This window comes from Schistocerca serialis, chromosome 2 (genome assembly GCF_023864345.2).
Source record: "Schistocerca serialis cubense isolate TAMUIC-IGC-003099 chromosome 2, iqSchSeri2.2, whole genome shotgun sequence".
Lineage (NCBI taxonomy): Eukaryota > Metazoa > Arthropoda > Insecta > Orthoptera > Acrididae > Schistocerca > Schistocerca serialis.
The window spans coordinates 967,146,360-967,162,134 of record NC_064639.1 but is presented as its reverse complement, the minus strand read 5'-3'; the positions used below and the strand labels follow the sequence as shown (position 1 = coordinate 967,162,134).

General features: G+C 37.9%; 1 protein-coding gene across 1 annotated transcript in view; it reads right to left on the bottom strand.

Moving 5' to 3' along the window:
• LOC126456553 (TGF-beta-activated kinase 1 and MAP3K7-binding protein 3) overlaps nucleotides 1–15,775 on the bottom strand; it is a 422,096-nt gene that overhangs the window by 123,968 nt on the left and 282,353 nt on the right. The window contains exons 6-8 of the mRNA XM_050092300.1: nucleotides 11,707–11,803; nucleotides 10,968–11,084; nucleotides 8,714–8,881 (exon numbers count right to left, since the gene is read on the bottom strand). Of these exons, the coding sequence (XP_049948257.1) occupies nucleotides 8,714–8,881; nucleotides 10,968–11,084; nucleotides 11,707–11,803 (382 nt within the window). The remainder of the gene's footprint in view (nucleotides 1–8,713; nucleotides 8,882–10,967; nucleotides 11,085–11,706; nucleotides 11,804–15,775) is intronic.

The following is a 15,775-nucleotide window of genomic DNA, read 5'->3' as shown; positions in this document are numbered from 1 at the left end:
GCAGTTTTGTTTGAGGTCACATCTAGAACTATAGTTCATTACAACAGAAATCAGTTGTCATATATACAATAATTCTCAGCAATGATTATACACAATTGTCATTGTTGAGAAAAAAGGTTGAAGGCCAATGTCATCATTCAATAACTATCAGTCACCAACATTAGTAAACTGCTACCCTCAGAGTTACAATATTTTGCACCCAGGAAAAGGGAAACTGCTGAATTTCACAAAATTCTGTAAAAACTGCTGTATTCACATTACGATGCTAAAAATCATAGATTTCACATTATTTTCTGCTTTATCATTTACACAAAATATTCCTGTCCCTGAGACTCTCATCACAGTGAAGTTTAAGTTTCATCTAATGAAATTACGTCAACAAAACTCTTTCTGCAAAACATGTAAACAGCAGCAGACCATTTTTTGGTAATCTTATCAGATGTTTATTCAGAAGAATGTATTATTGTGTTGTTTATCTAGAACTGTAACCTTAAGTTATTTTTAAACATATGCAATGAATCATTTGATGTTGAATAAAGTTTCATTATTATTAAGGAAGTAGACGAGATACTCTCTCTCTCTCTCTCTCTCCCCCCCCCCCCCCCCCCCCCCCTTCCAGCTACTTATAGATCAACATAATTAACATAGAATAATGTGAAACCTATTTAATTGTATAGTCAAAAAGCAAAATCTGTGTTCAGTTTTTGGCGTAAGCAAGTTATTATTATTATTATTTCTCTTTCTTCTCTCAGACGTTATGTATGGTTAAAAATGGAAAGCGATGTGGACCTTGATCAAGCGTAACTTCCTTTTAACTGTACGGTATATGTTACATTGCATTTAGGAACTTTCAGGTAATTGAACATGTATCAATAATTACAGATTTCTGTAGTTGTATATATAAGTTTGGATGTAGCTGTATTGCGTTGATGTACTGGTGGATATTGTGTGGTATGACTCCTGTAGTTGATAGTATAATTGGTATAATGTCAACTTTATCCTGATGCCACATGTCCTTGACTTCCTCAGCCAGTTGGATGTATTTTTCAATTTTTTCTCCTGTTTTCTTCTGTATATTTGTTGTATTGGGTATGGATATTTCGATTAGTTGTGTTAATTTCTTCTTTTTATTGGTGAGTATGATGTCAGGTTTGTTATGTGGTGTTGTTTTATCTGTTATAATGGTTCTGTTCCAGTATCATTTGTATTCATCACTCTCCAGTACATTTTGTGGTGCATACTTGTATGTGGGAACGTGCTGTTTTATTAGTTTATGTTGTATGGCAAGTTGTTGATCTATTATTTTTGCTACATTGCCATGTCTTCTGGGGTATTCTGTATTTGCTAGTATTGTACATCCGCTTATGATGTGATTATTATTATTATTATTGTTTTTCTCAGACGTTATGTCTGGTCAAAAATGGAAAGTGACGAGGACCTTGATCAAGCGTGACTTCCTTTTAACTGTACGGTATATGTTACATTGCATTTAGGAACTTTCGGGTAATTGAACATGTATCAATAATTACAGATTTCTGTAGTTGTATATATATGTTTGGATGTAGCTGTATTGCGTTGATGTACTTGTGGATATTGTATGGCATGACTCCTGTAGTTGATAGTATAATTGGTATAATGTCAACTTTATCCTGATGCCACATGTCCTTTACTTCCTCAGCCAGTTGGATGTATTTTTCAATTTTTTCTCCTGTTTTCTTCTGTATATTTGTTGTATTGGGTATAGATATTTCGATTAGTTGTGTTAATTTCTTCTTTTTATTGGTGAGTATGATGTCAGGTTTGTTATGTGGTGTTGTTTTATCTGTTATAATGGTTATGTTCCAGTATAATTTGTATTCATCATTCTCCAGCACATTTTGTGGTGCATACTTGTATGTGGGAACGTGTTGTTTTATTAGTTTATGTTGTATGGCAAGTTGTTGATGTATTATTTTTGCTACATTGTCATGTCTTCTGGGGTATTCTGTATTTGCTAATATAGTACATCCGCTTGTGATGTGATCTACTGTTTCTATTTGTTGTTTGCAAAGTCTCCATTTATCTGTTGTAGTATTGGGATCTTTAATAATATGCTTGCTGTAATATCTGGTGTTTATTGTTTGATCCTGTATTGCAATCATGAATCCTTCCGTCTCACTGTATATATTGCCTTTTCTTAGCCGTGTGTTGGATGCGTCTTGATCGATGTGTGGCTGTGTTAGATGATACGTGTGCTTGCCATGTAGTGTTTTTTTTTTCCAATTTACTTTCTTCGTATCTGTTGATGTTATGTGATCTAAAGGGTTGTAGAAGTGGTTATGAAATTGCAGTGGTGTAGCCGATGTATTTATATGAGTGATTGCTTTGTGTATTTTGCTAGTTTCTGGTTGTTCTAGAAAGAATTTTCTTAAATTGTCTACCTGTCCATAATGTAGGTTTTTTATGTCGATAAATCCCCTTCCTCCTTCCTTCCTGCTTAATGTGAATCTTTCTGTTGCTGAATGTATGTGATGTATTCTATATTTGTGGTATTGTGATCGTGTAAGTGTATTGAGTGCTTCTAGGTCTGTGTTACTCCATTTCACTACTCCAATATTGGTATAGCATAAGTATTTATAGCTTTTGTCTTGTTTCTTGCTGTCAATTTTGTTTTCAGTATTTTTGTTAGTCTTTGTCTATATTTTTCTTTTAGTTCTTCTTTAATATTTGTATTATCTATTCCTATTTTTTGTCTGTATCCTAGATATTTATAGGCATCTATTTTTTCCATCGCTTCTATGCAGTCGCTGTGGTTATCCAATGTGTAATCTTCTTGTTTAGTGTGTTTTCCCTTGACTATGCTATTTTTCTTACATTTGTCTGTTCCAAAAGCCATACTTATATCATTGCTGAATCCTTCTGTTATCTTTAGTAATTGGTTGAGTTGTTGATTTGTTGCTGCCAGTAGTTTTAGATCATCCATGTATAGCAAATGTGTGATTTTGTGTGGGTATGTTCCAGTAATATTGTATCCATAATTTGTATTATTTAGCATGTTGGATAGTGGGTTCAGAGCAAGGCAGAACCAGAAAGGACTTAATGAGTCTCCTTGGTATATTCCACGCTTAAGCTGTATTGGCTGTGATGTGATATTATTTGAATTTGTTTGGATGTTTATTATGGTTTTCCAATTTTTCATTACCATGTTTAGGAACTGTATCAATTTAGGATCTACTTTGTATATTTCCAATATTTGTAGTAACCATGAGTGGGGTACACTATCAAAAGCTTTTTGGTAATCAATGTATGCGTAGTGTAGCGACCTTTGTTTAGTTTTAGCTTGATATGTCACCTCTACATTTATTATCAGTTGCTCTTTATATCCTCGTGCTCCTTTGCAACAGCCTTTTTGTTCTTCATTTATAATTTTGTTGTGTGTTGTATGTGTCATTAATTTCTGTGTAATGACTGAAGTTAATATTTTGTATATTGTTGGTAGGCATGTTATGGGGCGATATTTAGCTGGGTTTGCTGTGTCTGCTTGATCTTTAGGTTTCAGATAAGTTATTCCATGTGTAAGTGTATCAGGGAATGTGTATGGGTCTGCAATGTAACTGTTAAATACCCATACACATTCCCTGATATGCTTATTATTATTATTATTATTACTGTTACTATTACTTATACACAAAATTGTATCTATCCTGTCCTCACTGCACACACTCATCCGTGATGCAATATCTGCACTGACTGCTAGGTTCTGCAAAGAAGAAATAGACCTGATCGAAATGATTGAATCAATCCGTATCACTACCTGAAATATTGGGTGTTCAGTGGGAAGATGGCAGTTGACAGAATGTGGTAGTATACTTGTGGGATATTTGTATAGAAGGATATGGCATCAATAATCGAAAAGAAATGAATGAAAGTGGCAACCAAATATTACACATTTGTAAACTGGTTAGTATTAACTATTGTCTATGTGTTATAAACTGTTGGAAATTCTGAATCTGATTTCTTAGAAATCAATGGTGTTTCCAGTTTATTTGACGGTTACTGTTGCCCTTGCATTTATGCACCACTACATTCTTAAGACACAGTGTGCTGTCATTCAGGATTTCCTGGAATTATCAGCTCCCCCAGGAGATAAAAATCATACATTAGTTTTAAGAGGATGAATATTGATGATGTGTTTCTGGTTTCTAACAAAATCAACTGTTTAGTTTTACACATGTTACTTAGATGACTGACCAAGTTGTCATCCCCAGTTGTCCTGAGTGTGGGTCTCACATGTGTGATCATCACCTGCAATCCCAACAGACTGCTTGGTATTGAGATAAATGGTTGTAGCTTCATCATAAGTTGCAGTGGTATTGGTATTGCCTATGTCACATTCTTTGGTTGGTTGGTTGGTTTTGGGGAAGGAGACCAGACAGCGTGGTCATCGGTCTCATCGGATTAGGGAAGGATGGGGAAGGAAGTCGGCCGTGCCCTTTCAGAGGAACCATCCCGGCATATGCCTGGAGTGATTTAGGGAAATCACGGAAAACCTAAATCAGGATGGCCGGACGCGGGATTGAACCGTCGTCCTTCCGAATGCGAGTCCAGTGTCTAACCACTGCGCCACCTCGCTCGGTGTGTCACATTCTTTCTTACATTTAGTAGTCACTACTTGCTTGCCTAAATTAGAGCACTGCCTCTGTCAAGTTTGATGCTATGACAATTTTGAAGTGGTCTTTCTCTTTATAGTCCTACTTTTGGAATCCTTAGAACAAACTGATGAAATGTTGTGATAGCTTCACTTAATTCTTCATGCTTCTGTCCCTTTTGATGGAAAGTATTATGAACAGAACAGTCAAGTGAAAATTTATAGCTATTTATTACTGATAGTTAAGTACAACCTGCCCAGGTAGCCTTGTGTGTTAATGTGATCACTTCTGGTATGGGGAGGTATGCCTATCACGGATCGAATCTGCCTAACAGATTAATGATGATGAGTCATTGTGCTGGCCAGCATGGATGTGATTTTTAGGCAGTTTTCCACATCCCACTACATGAATACCAGACTAGCTCCCATGTTCTGCCTCAGATACATCCTCCGCAAACATTTAGAATACCTTCTCACACTTGGACGTAGAATTTATTCTATATGCAGACAGAATGGGTACACTGCTTCTGGCCTGGGAGGTGAATAGGAGACTGATGACTGTTTGGTCTCCTTAACCACTTACTCAGCATCACCAGTAAATACATAGGACATTTTGAGGTGAAAGCTGTAGAATGTGCTAAATTCAGGCCAAAATGTTTCCTTTGATTCATTGATCACACATTTGTGGCATGGCCACACAGAATGAAAAAACTCCAGGACTTCCTGAACACCTGAAATACCATATAAAATTAACTACAGAATTTGGAAAAGGGAGCAGCAACATTTAGTTCACGTATTAGTTATGAGAAAATTAGAGATGCTGAGTCACAGATAGGCACAACAAAGAGACTCTCAGAACGTACATTCCACCTTGGATTTTCCATTGTTTATGAGAAAATCGACCGTATCTCTTAGCCATGTGTATAGAAAATCCACACGGAAGGACCCCTATCTCCGAAGCTCCAGTCACCATTATCCATCGCAAGAAATGCCATGCTGAAGACTATTGTAAATAAAGCTTTGTAATATTAATGGCCTCCAAAATTCAGGCATATTTCACATTTGTGGTAATATGGCATGTCATATGTGAATATATTAGGTCTGCATATCAACTGTCCCCAAACACTGTTTTCAGTTTAGGAGTGAAATAAGACCAGTATTGTGGTGCATACTCCACTTCAAATTGTTAAGACAACTTTAATTAAGAGATGGAAGCTTCAATTTAAGCTCTGGGACCTGACATTTAGTTTAAAAAGAGTTTTGTTTGTCTTCTCATCTGCCACAGGCAGTACATACAGAGACATCTGCAGTTCATGGAAAAATGACCTTGACTTAAGAAAACAAATGTGCACTAAGGGTCCAGCAGGCACCAGATGTTAAACTTAGCTACAAACAGTACCACAGAACTAAACACTATGCCACAGTCTGGATGGAGACCTGGCAGTGAGCTACATGTGAGACCCATGCTTGGAGCATCTGAAGAAGGTGGCTAACCTAGCCAAAAATATTGTGTGCAAAATACCATCAACAAATCAGACAGAAAAAACCACATAAACAGCAGTCTTTCTAATGGAATTAATGGAATGACATGATCAATATTCCTCTTCTATAATAAAAATAAAATCTGATAATGAAGTTTTCTTAACTTCAGAACAGTTGGTTTAATCATTTGCTAAAAGCAGATACAAAAAATGAGAATATTAATGTGTCACTGGGCTCAATGTACTCATCTTGATTGGGGCACAAATGAGGTTATATTGTAACATTGAAGACAATGCAAGCAATTGTGGATTACAAACAAGTAGTACTTGTTCTGAATTGTACTTTGTGTGTCCAATGTCTATTTATGAATAACAATAAATGTTTTGGAAAAAAGAATTCTGCCTTAAACAAATACGATTTTTTTCTTGTGCTTGTTCAATGCACACTCCTTTTCCCTTAAATTTATTTATTTGAAAGCAAACACAGACCAAAAAATGAGCTTGAACCTCAAGCTGAACATCCATCAATGTTACCAAAAAATTTAAAAAACTGAATGCAGATTGTCTTGAACAGACATGATCCCATAGAAATTCTATGGAAGCATTTTATGCTTCCCACATAAATTCCTCACATTCAACAGTAAACACATGTTTTAGAATAAGGAAGACTGAGCATCTGCCTACCTATCTGTGTTTGCAGCTACTATGAGCTCTTCTTTGAGCTTAATCTCCAAGCATTTTTTGATTCCACTTCCCTTATGTCTTTATGACTAATAAAAAGCTACATTCAACTTGGAAAGTCCTATTAATAATACCGTTTTGATGGTCACTACTGATAAAATGTTCATTTTGGAGGAGAAGCACAATCATAAGATGCATCGAATACATTATAATAATAAGCTGCAAGCTGATGAAGTTTTAATTTTTTGTCATATGGTGCAACACATACTTTAATCTGTATGCTTAATATATTATAAATGTTTACAAATAAAAGAATGGAATTTGTAAATCGGCTCCTCTGTTGTACACCTATAATACAAAAAAGTCTCCAACAAATGTAGACCATAAGAGACCCATTAAGTAAGAGTTTGTTATGTAAATTTACTTGTTAACAGAGTTAACACAAAACTACAAGCCTGGTTTTTGCAGCTCCTTTTGTTATAAACTGTTTGCCAAGTTCTTATAAAAATATCAATGTGCTTTTGTGAGCGCACACATAGAATTTGAGAAAGAAATCAGCATGCACACAAAAGACACTAAAATGTTTACTATTTCTGCATGATTGTAATTTTTATTATTCATGGTATCTGAGCAGTAAAATACTTGCAAACCATTTTAAAATATTGTAGATCAAATGTACCATAGAAGTAAAATTAAAAATATAAAATTACCTTCACATAATGAAAATGCATGGGATACAATTCCAGAGTAAAGGAATTAAATCAGTCTATTCAACAGAACATTTCACAACAAAATGATAATAAATCTACAAGGAATTATGTGAAGTGCACTATTACAGCTTACCACACAATTATGTAGTTAGTTACTTTCACATTACAAAGGTTATGTGGGTTAATTTAATTCTAAAACATACTTGTATGTAATTCACAAGAATACAAATACAGTATACTATCACTTATATATTATTAACCTTAAAACTACAAATGAAATGAGCAATGTTTCTAGTTGTTAGTGTGTTGTCCTGTATGTCCAAAGGCACACGGAACACCTGTTCCCTTACTGGAAGACATTTATCACAAATCTGGCAAACACTAAATCGTACAAGAATAACACACACTGTTTAGGTTGTATTAGTGGAAGCATAAATCACACAGCACATTATGTAACAAGGAAATTTTTAAAAAGTAAATCCTCAGAAATTACTGTGATCTCCACAGGTGTTTTCACACAAAATTCCCAATTATAACTGTTTCAGATTGAATATTAGAATTACCCAATGCTTGTACCCAACTGCAGTAATTAATTTTGATCATACAATCTCTAATCTCTAATATTTCACTGGAAACCAGGCAGAATATAGTGATTACTGAAAGAAGATAGTAACCTCTCATTCATAAATTTGCAAAACTCTTATTATGTTTATAAATGACTGAAAATGTGTATACATTGAATTTATCCTTCTTTTATGGGTTCAACTTGTGCTGTTGCGCACTGTTACCTCCAGTGTTTGCCCCCACTATAAAAATTCAAGGTTAAAAGTCACATTCTGTAATTAAGAAATACTTTCTTCCATAATTACAAAGTAATTGCTTGTCCACATGTCCCAACTGTGGATCAATACTTGTAATATTACAGAAAAAACTGTCCTCCTTTTATGCATAACTTACGTCACACACAGTGACAGTATGAACTGTGAAAACCTTTCGTTCCTTTACTTTGAGTCCATTTTAATTTTAACTGACTTCAACATTACACAGACATACTTTGGCATGATTTTTCTGGAGCTGGAGAGGATGTAAAGGTTAGACAGAGTTATCACACTGCTAGGAATATGCAGGCGGGGATGATACAGGCTGTGTGTCTAGGCCCAGCAATCCAAGCTTAGAGCAACACACTGAGAGGCCATCAGTGGTGGTCGGGGTACCTAGCAGGATGCGCGGCATTTCACACTGCTCGCACTTGTCCAGCAAAGGGTGGTTGCGGAATGTACACTCTGAACACATCCAACTGGGTCCGTCAGTGGTTGACTCCCCAGCTGGCGCCGTGGGGGATGGGGCTTGATGCGTGGCTGTAGGATGTGCATGATCATGCCCTGCAACAACAAAAACAAATAATTATCACCTCCACTTTTCTACTTTCTATTCAGACAACACATTTCTCTCTCTGTGTTCATTAATACTATTTAGCAAATGCATGTCATTCACTAACTAGAGACGGAATTTGAACAAATTAATGACATTATTATAGGAGCAGCATTCTAACTGGGAATATCATACTCACTTCTTTCTTGCCACTGTGAAAAAAAAGACAATATTTTAAAGTGACAACTGTCTACACGTTAAGCACGATGTTCATACTGGCTGACTGCCATCGAATTAGTTTATTTTATACTTAATTTTCACAGTATGTTCAGTGGAAAAAAATATGACATAGCAGTCTTAAGAGTCAGTTAAATGAAATACTATGGAGAGCCGCTATGGGTTTTGTACTTGGTGGTGGAGTAGTTCCACTTTTTCAATTTTTTATGAGCTCCGTGGATTCATAAGAGGAAATTTTTCAGTGATACAGTGTCTCAGAAAGATATTTCAGACAATGCATGTTTAAACTCATCCTGGAATCATTCTCATCACCTCAATAAATTTGCACTGTTTCAAGAATATCATCATGAACTGAGTGATACAAAATGAACTAGTGATTCAACTAGTGAATAATAATTTTCTCCATGTCAGCAACCTTACAAACAACAGATCTATATTTGAGCAGCATTCAGATCTATATTTGAGTGAGGCATGGGTCAGTGTTTGCTAAACCTGAACAGATACATCGTTTGGTATAAACAGGAAGTGATTCAGTGTGAGTGCCTGCTACTCTGAAATACATCTGCCAAATAAATTGCAGAAATCTCTTGCCAATGTCAACATTATGGAATAATAAAATGATCATGGACAAGCTTTCACTGTCTGGAATCATAAAATGGCTCCCAGTCCTAAACAGAGCTAGCAAAAGACGTTCATCCGTCCACAGTTACCATCAGGAAGGAGCCGGCTTGCAAGATGTCTTTCACCTTCATGCCACTTTTTAAGATCTAGGGTACAGAATCTTTGTTTTTCAAATGCATTAATTTATAAATAAACAAGGGCAGAAAAATGGTTGGCCAATAGCGGCTTCACAAGGTGTACTGCTAGTACATACACATAAATTATAAATACTTTGGACCTTCTCATCCTGGGGACTGAACCTCTTTTCTAACTTTCTTCAACCTATTCCTTTTTACTCCCTGATGAAGAAGAAACTAACATTTCCAAACCTGGACTGTGCCCTGTGTGTGTGTGGGGGGGAGGGGGGGGGGGTGTTTTTATAGCTCCCACAAATGAATTTTCCTTTTGATATAGTTAATGTCATTTACATGTTGGTCTCTTTGTTTTTCAGCCCCCTTTTTCTGCAGTGCCAGATATACAACTTGTATAGGTTAAATGCCATCTTTTGCAACTGTAATGAAAGTCCTAGCAAGACTTTCATTAAAATTACAAAAGATGGTGTTTAACCTACACAACTTGTAAAATCATTTATTTTTATCTCATATGACACATGTACTGACACTTACTGATAAAGCCTGAGTGTCAATGAGCTGCAGTTTTTTTATTGGTGCTGCATCTGAGATGGAGTCTGACAATTGAAAATTATGGAGTGAGCAGATTGTTTGGGAATGAACATTACTATAAGCTTGTTCCTTATGCTGTAGCTTTAAGATAGTATATACTACTTTTAACACAGACATTATCTTGGGTAATATGTGCTAGATACAGATAGTGAAGGATAGGTACAGAAGCTGAAACAGTAGCGATAAATTCTCTGTACTGGCTACAATACAAAACCTTTACAACAGGTTACATGTAATTAGCACAGAAAGAAAAAAAGAATCTCTGGGGTAGGACCCAAGCCATGGAATATTCTGGTCAGATGTACAGAAACACAAATAAGGAAGGATAAGATTGTATGGAAGAAAAGTCTCATCCCCCCCCCCCCCAAAAAAAAAAGACACAACTTCATACACGAATATACAAAATATCTAACTGGTTTATCTTCTGCCATTGTGTTATTTTGCATGCTCAAAAATCTTGAGTTATGCTCGTTTTTCGCTTCTGCAAACTAACAAACCATGCTATAAAACTACTTACGAAACTGCCGTGATCTGCTATCAGGAGAGAATGGCATTTCCTCTGGAGGCATTACCACACCACGTTGGCCTGTATAGATGTTTTTGTAGAATTCCTCATCTGTTTCACCCAGAGGAACTGCAAATATGGATGCAGAGGCTTTATAGTTTTTAAGCACGTGTGGTATGCCTCCTTAATGTAAAAATATTTCAAGTATATAATACAGAGGTGTAATCTACTGGAGTGGTAATGCTAAAATGTCATCTTCTTTTAAGCAATAACATTGAGGCAATATCTTTCATTTTAGCCTACTCCTCCTCAAATGATGAAACTTTTTGCACAAAAGGATTAAAAGAGAAAAAGAGTCTTCAATACTGGGCCATTTAATATTTTGATTTTTTTCAAAGCATTACTATGAGCAGTCAGACTTACAAACAGTCTGATGATAAAATGACATGCGTAACTACTAGATAATACCAACACAGAGGGAATGATGAGAGCTCACACACCACTTAGTGCCTGATACTTTGAATAATTGCAACTAGGCACATGACTCTCAAAGGTTTCATTGAATACTACAGGGCAATGTCTGACTTGTGAACTGACCCACTCAGTCAGTAATAGGAGGATTACTCATACAAATAAAAATATTATCTATAAATACCACAACAACAAAAAACTGAAGGGCAAAATCAGCACCTTATCAGATTATGTTTAAAATACATTAAATGTAAGTCCAACAAACAGACTTAATACTGACCTCTGGCATCAACACTAAGATCAACCTCCTGGCTCATTTTCTTGCATTCTTCTTGCAACTGATGAATCTCATCCCGCAACCTTTGCACCTTCTGAAGCTGAAAAAAACATTAGTTTTACGTATAGTTACACAATATAAGAGATTTCCATACTAATGATTGATTATGTGAAAAAAAAACACAAATTTTGATATTATCCTAACTGTTTACTCATCTGCAATTGATTGTAGGTCACACACACACATAGCCTGCATAATAACAACACAGGTGACGCATTCCTAAAGTTTACCAACATCACTTGAAGAAACTTATTTTCAATGCATATAACACTGTACACACTCCCTAATTTTCTCTGACGTAAATGAATGTAGCATACTATGCATAAATAGATTAACTGGTCCATTACTGTTCAATTACGCTATTGGTGACATACCACTGGAAACAGTAACTACCGTAAAATACCTAGGAGTAACTATCCAGATTGACCTAAAGTGGTAGGGCCACATCAAAGAAATTGACAACTGAGTTTCAACACTAGTCTAATCAAAAAGTAGAAGACTTAGCATTTGGAGTTCTTGTTGGGTTCAATTCCAGTACGTCAAAATTTTAATTAGTCCAAGAATCATGTAAAAGAATTCTCTAGTTGGTCCTGAAGCCCTAAGGCCACAAGTAAATATGATGATGATGATGACCACCACCACCACCATTCTATTCACAAGGAGACAAAGACTATATAGAAATTATTTTGTATTTTGTGTTGCGTTTGTATACATCACCGTTCAGCTTAAAGTGATTTTTTTGTGACCAACAAAATCCACTAAGGAGTAAATATATTTGCAAAGTGCGTATAAAAATTTTGAGAAGTGTTATTACTTATTTTACATAATATTCTCATTGGTCACTTCTGATGAAGAAACACTTTATTTAATAGGTGTAAAACAAAGCATAAGACTACAGACAGAGAAAAGCAGCATGAAAGGCATTTGGCTGTCAAGAGAGCAATGAGACTGATTGTTTGCATGTCGCCCATCGCTTGCGACACTGTTCTAATTTCAAAGTTAAGTACTGTCAATCTGCTTTATTGAAATAAAAACTATTAATGTGATTTGCTGGAGTTGTTGTATAGCTATCTGAGAATGCAGCATCCTTTGGGCACACTACAGGGTGACGAATGGGCAGGACCCCACACTGAACGTGTACTGAGAGGGGCAGCACAGATGGTCACTGGTCTGAACTGTGGGAAAGTGTCAAAGAGATGCTGAAGGAACTGAACTGGAATACTCTTGAAGATACACAAATTATCCTGAGGAAGTCTATTAACAAAGTTTCATGAACTGGCTTTAAATGGTGTTTCAAGGATTATACTACAATCCCCTATGTATCACTCACATAGGGATTGTGAGGATAAGATTAGAAGAATACTACATGCACAGAGGCATTCAAATAATTGTTCTCCCTGCACTCCATATGTGACCGGGACAGGAAGAAACCCTAATAACCGGTACAGTGAGATGTACCCTCTGCCATGTACCTCACGGTGGTTTGGAAAGTATAGATGTGGATGTAGAAGTATCATAGCTGGAAGCAGTTCGTATTCATCAGTGAGGCCACAAACAATGAAGTCACCACTGAAAGACACTTACAAATACATGCGCTAGTGACCAGAAAATCATCCCAATCTCAGTTGCTTCTTCGTCGCGGACAATGGTGGCCGAGCGCATTCTCGAGTGACATTTGGCGATAATGTGACAAGCGGTCCCGCTCGGGCGCTTGGCACCAAGGCAGGTGGCGCGTGTGGGAGGGAAGGAGAGAGGGAGGAGCTGGGAGGGGGCGAGGCGTGGAGGGGCAGTAAACAAGGCGGGGAGTAGTGAAGCAGGGTGGGGGGCGCAGCAGGTGGGCGGCGGAGGGGCGGCGTGGGCGGCGCGCTATTCTGGGCGCAAGGTCGCGCCGCTTCCTACAAAAACAAAGCAGCCGCGCCGCGCCGCAGCCAGCGCCCACACAGCTGATCGCGGACCGGACACCTGCGGATGGCAGCGCGCCACTCGCCGAGGGGTGACCACGGCGGGGTGCACAAGCGCACGAAAGCCGCGGCGGGACGATGTGCCGCTTTGTCCACTGGCTCCGCCGACCACGTGGATCAACCGCCCACTGGGCATGGCGATTGTCCCAATTCGATGAAAATTTCTGTCAGGCTGGAACTAAAGTGGAAGGAATAAAAGAAGGTTAAGGTTTAACGCCCCGGCGACCACGAAGTCATTAGAGACGGAGCACACGCTCAGACTCGGGAAGGAAATTGGCTGCATCCTTTTCTAAGGAAATTCCTTGTGTTTCCTTTAAGCAATTTAGGCAATCCATGGGAACCTGACTCCTCCTGAACGCTAGTCCAATGTCTTGCCAATGCACTGCCTCCCTGAAGAGTTTAGTGCGTTAAATAATTATCTTAGAAATAAAGTAGTGATTGCTCCTCACGCACATATGCATACAGCATGCCAGAGATGGTTTCGCCAAACGTGTTCTTCGTTTGACTTCCTAAAACCGACAAACTTATCTTTTGCCACCCAGCTTAACTTTATCGCTTCCGAAAAGAGTACATTTTTAACTAGTAGTAACTCACGGCTTCACAGATGTCTGCGCATTACCGCATTTTAGCGCGTGCAAGTGCTTGAATGTATATACACAGTCTCTCCTAACACTCGTCTGGCGTACTTTCTCTGACTGGCAGATATTTGCAATTTTGTCTTTGCAGTCTGTAGCTGGCCCTTACGACCTGCTACCGTCATGAAGGAGCTCTTCTTGGTCGCGGCCGGGGTACTGGTTATTCTTCGGGTTCTACTGTCCCTGCTAACACATATCGATAAAACAAATATCAAACTACACTAATTTGGGGTCGCTATATCGAATGGACATGTGGAATTCAGCTATAAAAATCATTTTGTTTGTAATGGGAAATAAATCGACACTTTTCGTCGACACTGGGCACCGTATGAAAGGCGTGATGAGCAGTAATTCTCTGGGCTGACTCAAACTACATGTTGTTGTTGTGGTTTCAGTCCCGAAGACTGGTTTTTTCACTTCTATGTGCTTCTCTATCCTGTGCAGGCCTCTTCATCTTCGAATAATAACTGTAACTCACATCCTTCTGAATCCGCTTACTGTATTCATCTCCAATTTTTAACCCCCACACTTCCCTCCAATACTAACTTGGTGATCTCTTGATGTCTCAGAATGTGTGCTATCAACCAATCGCTTCTTGTAGTCAGTTTGTGTCACAACATTTTTCTCTCTCCAATTCTATTTCAGAACCTTTTCATTACTTCTATGATCTACCCATCTAACCTTCAGCATTCTTCTGTGGCACCACATTTCAGGAGCTTCCATTCTCTTCTTGTCTAAACTGTTTATCATCCACGTGCCACTTCCACACATGGCTACACACACGACAAATGCTTGCAGAAAAGACACCAACTCTGTCTCACTCCCTTCTCACCCCTGCTTCCCTTTCATACCCCTCGATTTTTATAGCTTTTGTCTGGTTTCTGAACAAGTTGTACATAGCCTTTGGCTACACACTGAAAATACGAAAGTACACCTGACGACTCTCAGGAGGGGCTCCCTACATATACACGTGCTAGTAAAATTCATCATGAATATTCCATTGTAAATTGAGAAGAATAGTAATTTTCGCAGCTGTAAGGGGCAATCAAGTAAAAACGCGACAGAATCAAAAACGCAAGTAAACTGTCTATTATTTCAAAAGTAATCCCTCTGATAGTTAATGCATGCATCCCACTGTGAGACAAGACAGTCAATGCCTTCACACAAAAGTGCTTGCGGTTTGCCCAGGAACCATGATTGTACCCAGGCGTACACCTCTTCGTCGCAAACAAATCGACAACCACGAATATCTTTCTTCTGAGCTGCAAAAATATGGAAATAGCAAGGGGAGCGATCGGGGCTGTAAGGACGATGTGTAAGGGCTTCCGAGCGAAACTGGGCGTGCCCTGTTGTTACCAAGGTTATTTTCGACCGCGCTGCAGAAGTTTCACTGGGAAGCCCTTACACATCATCCAT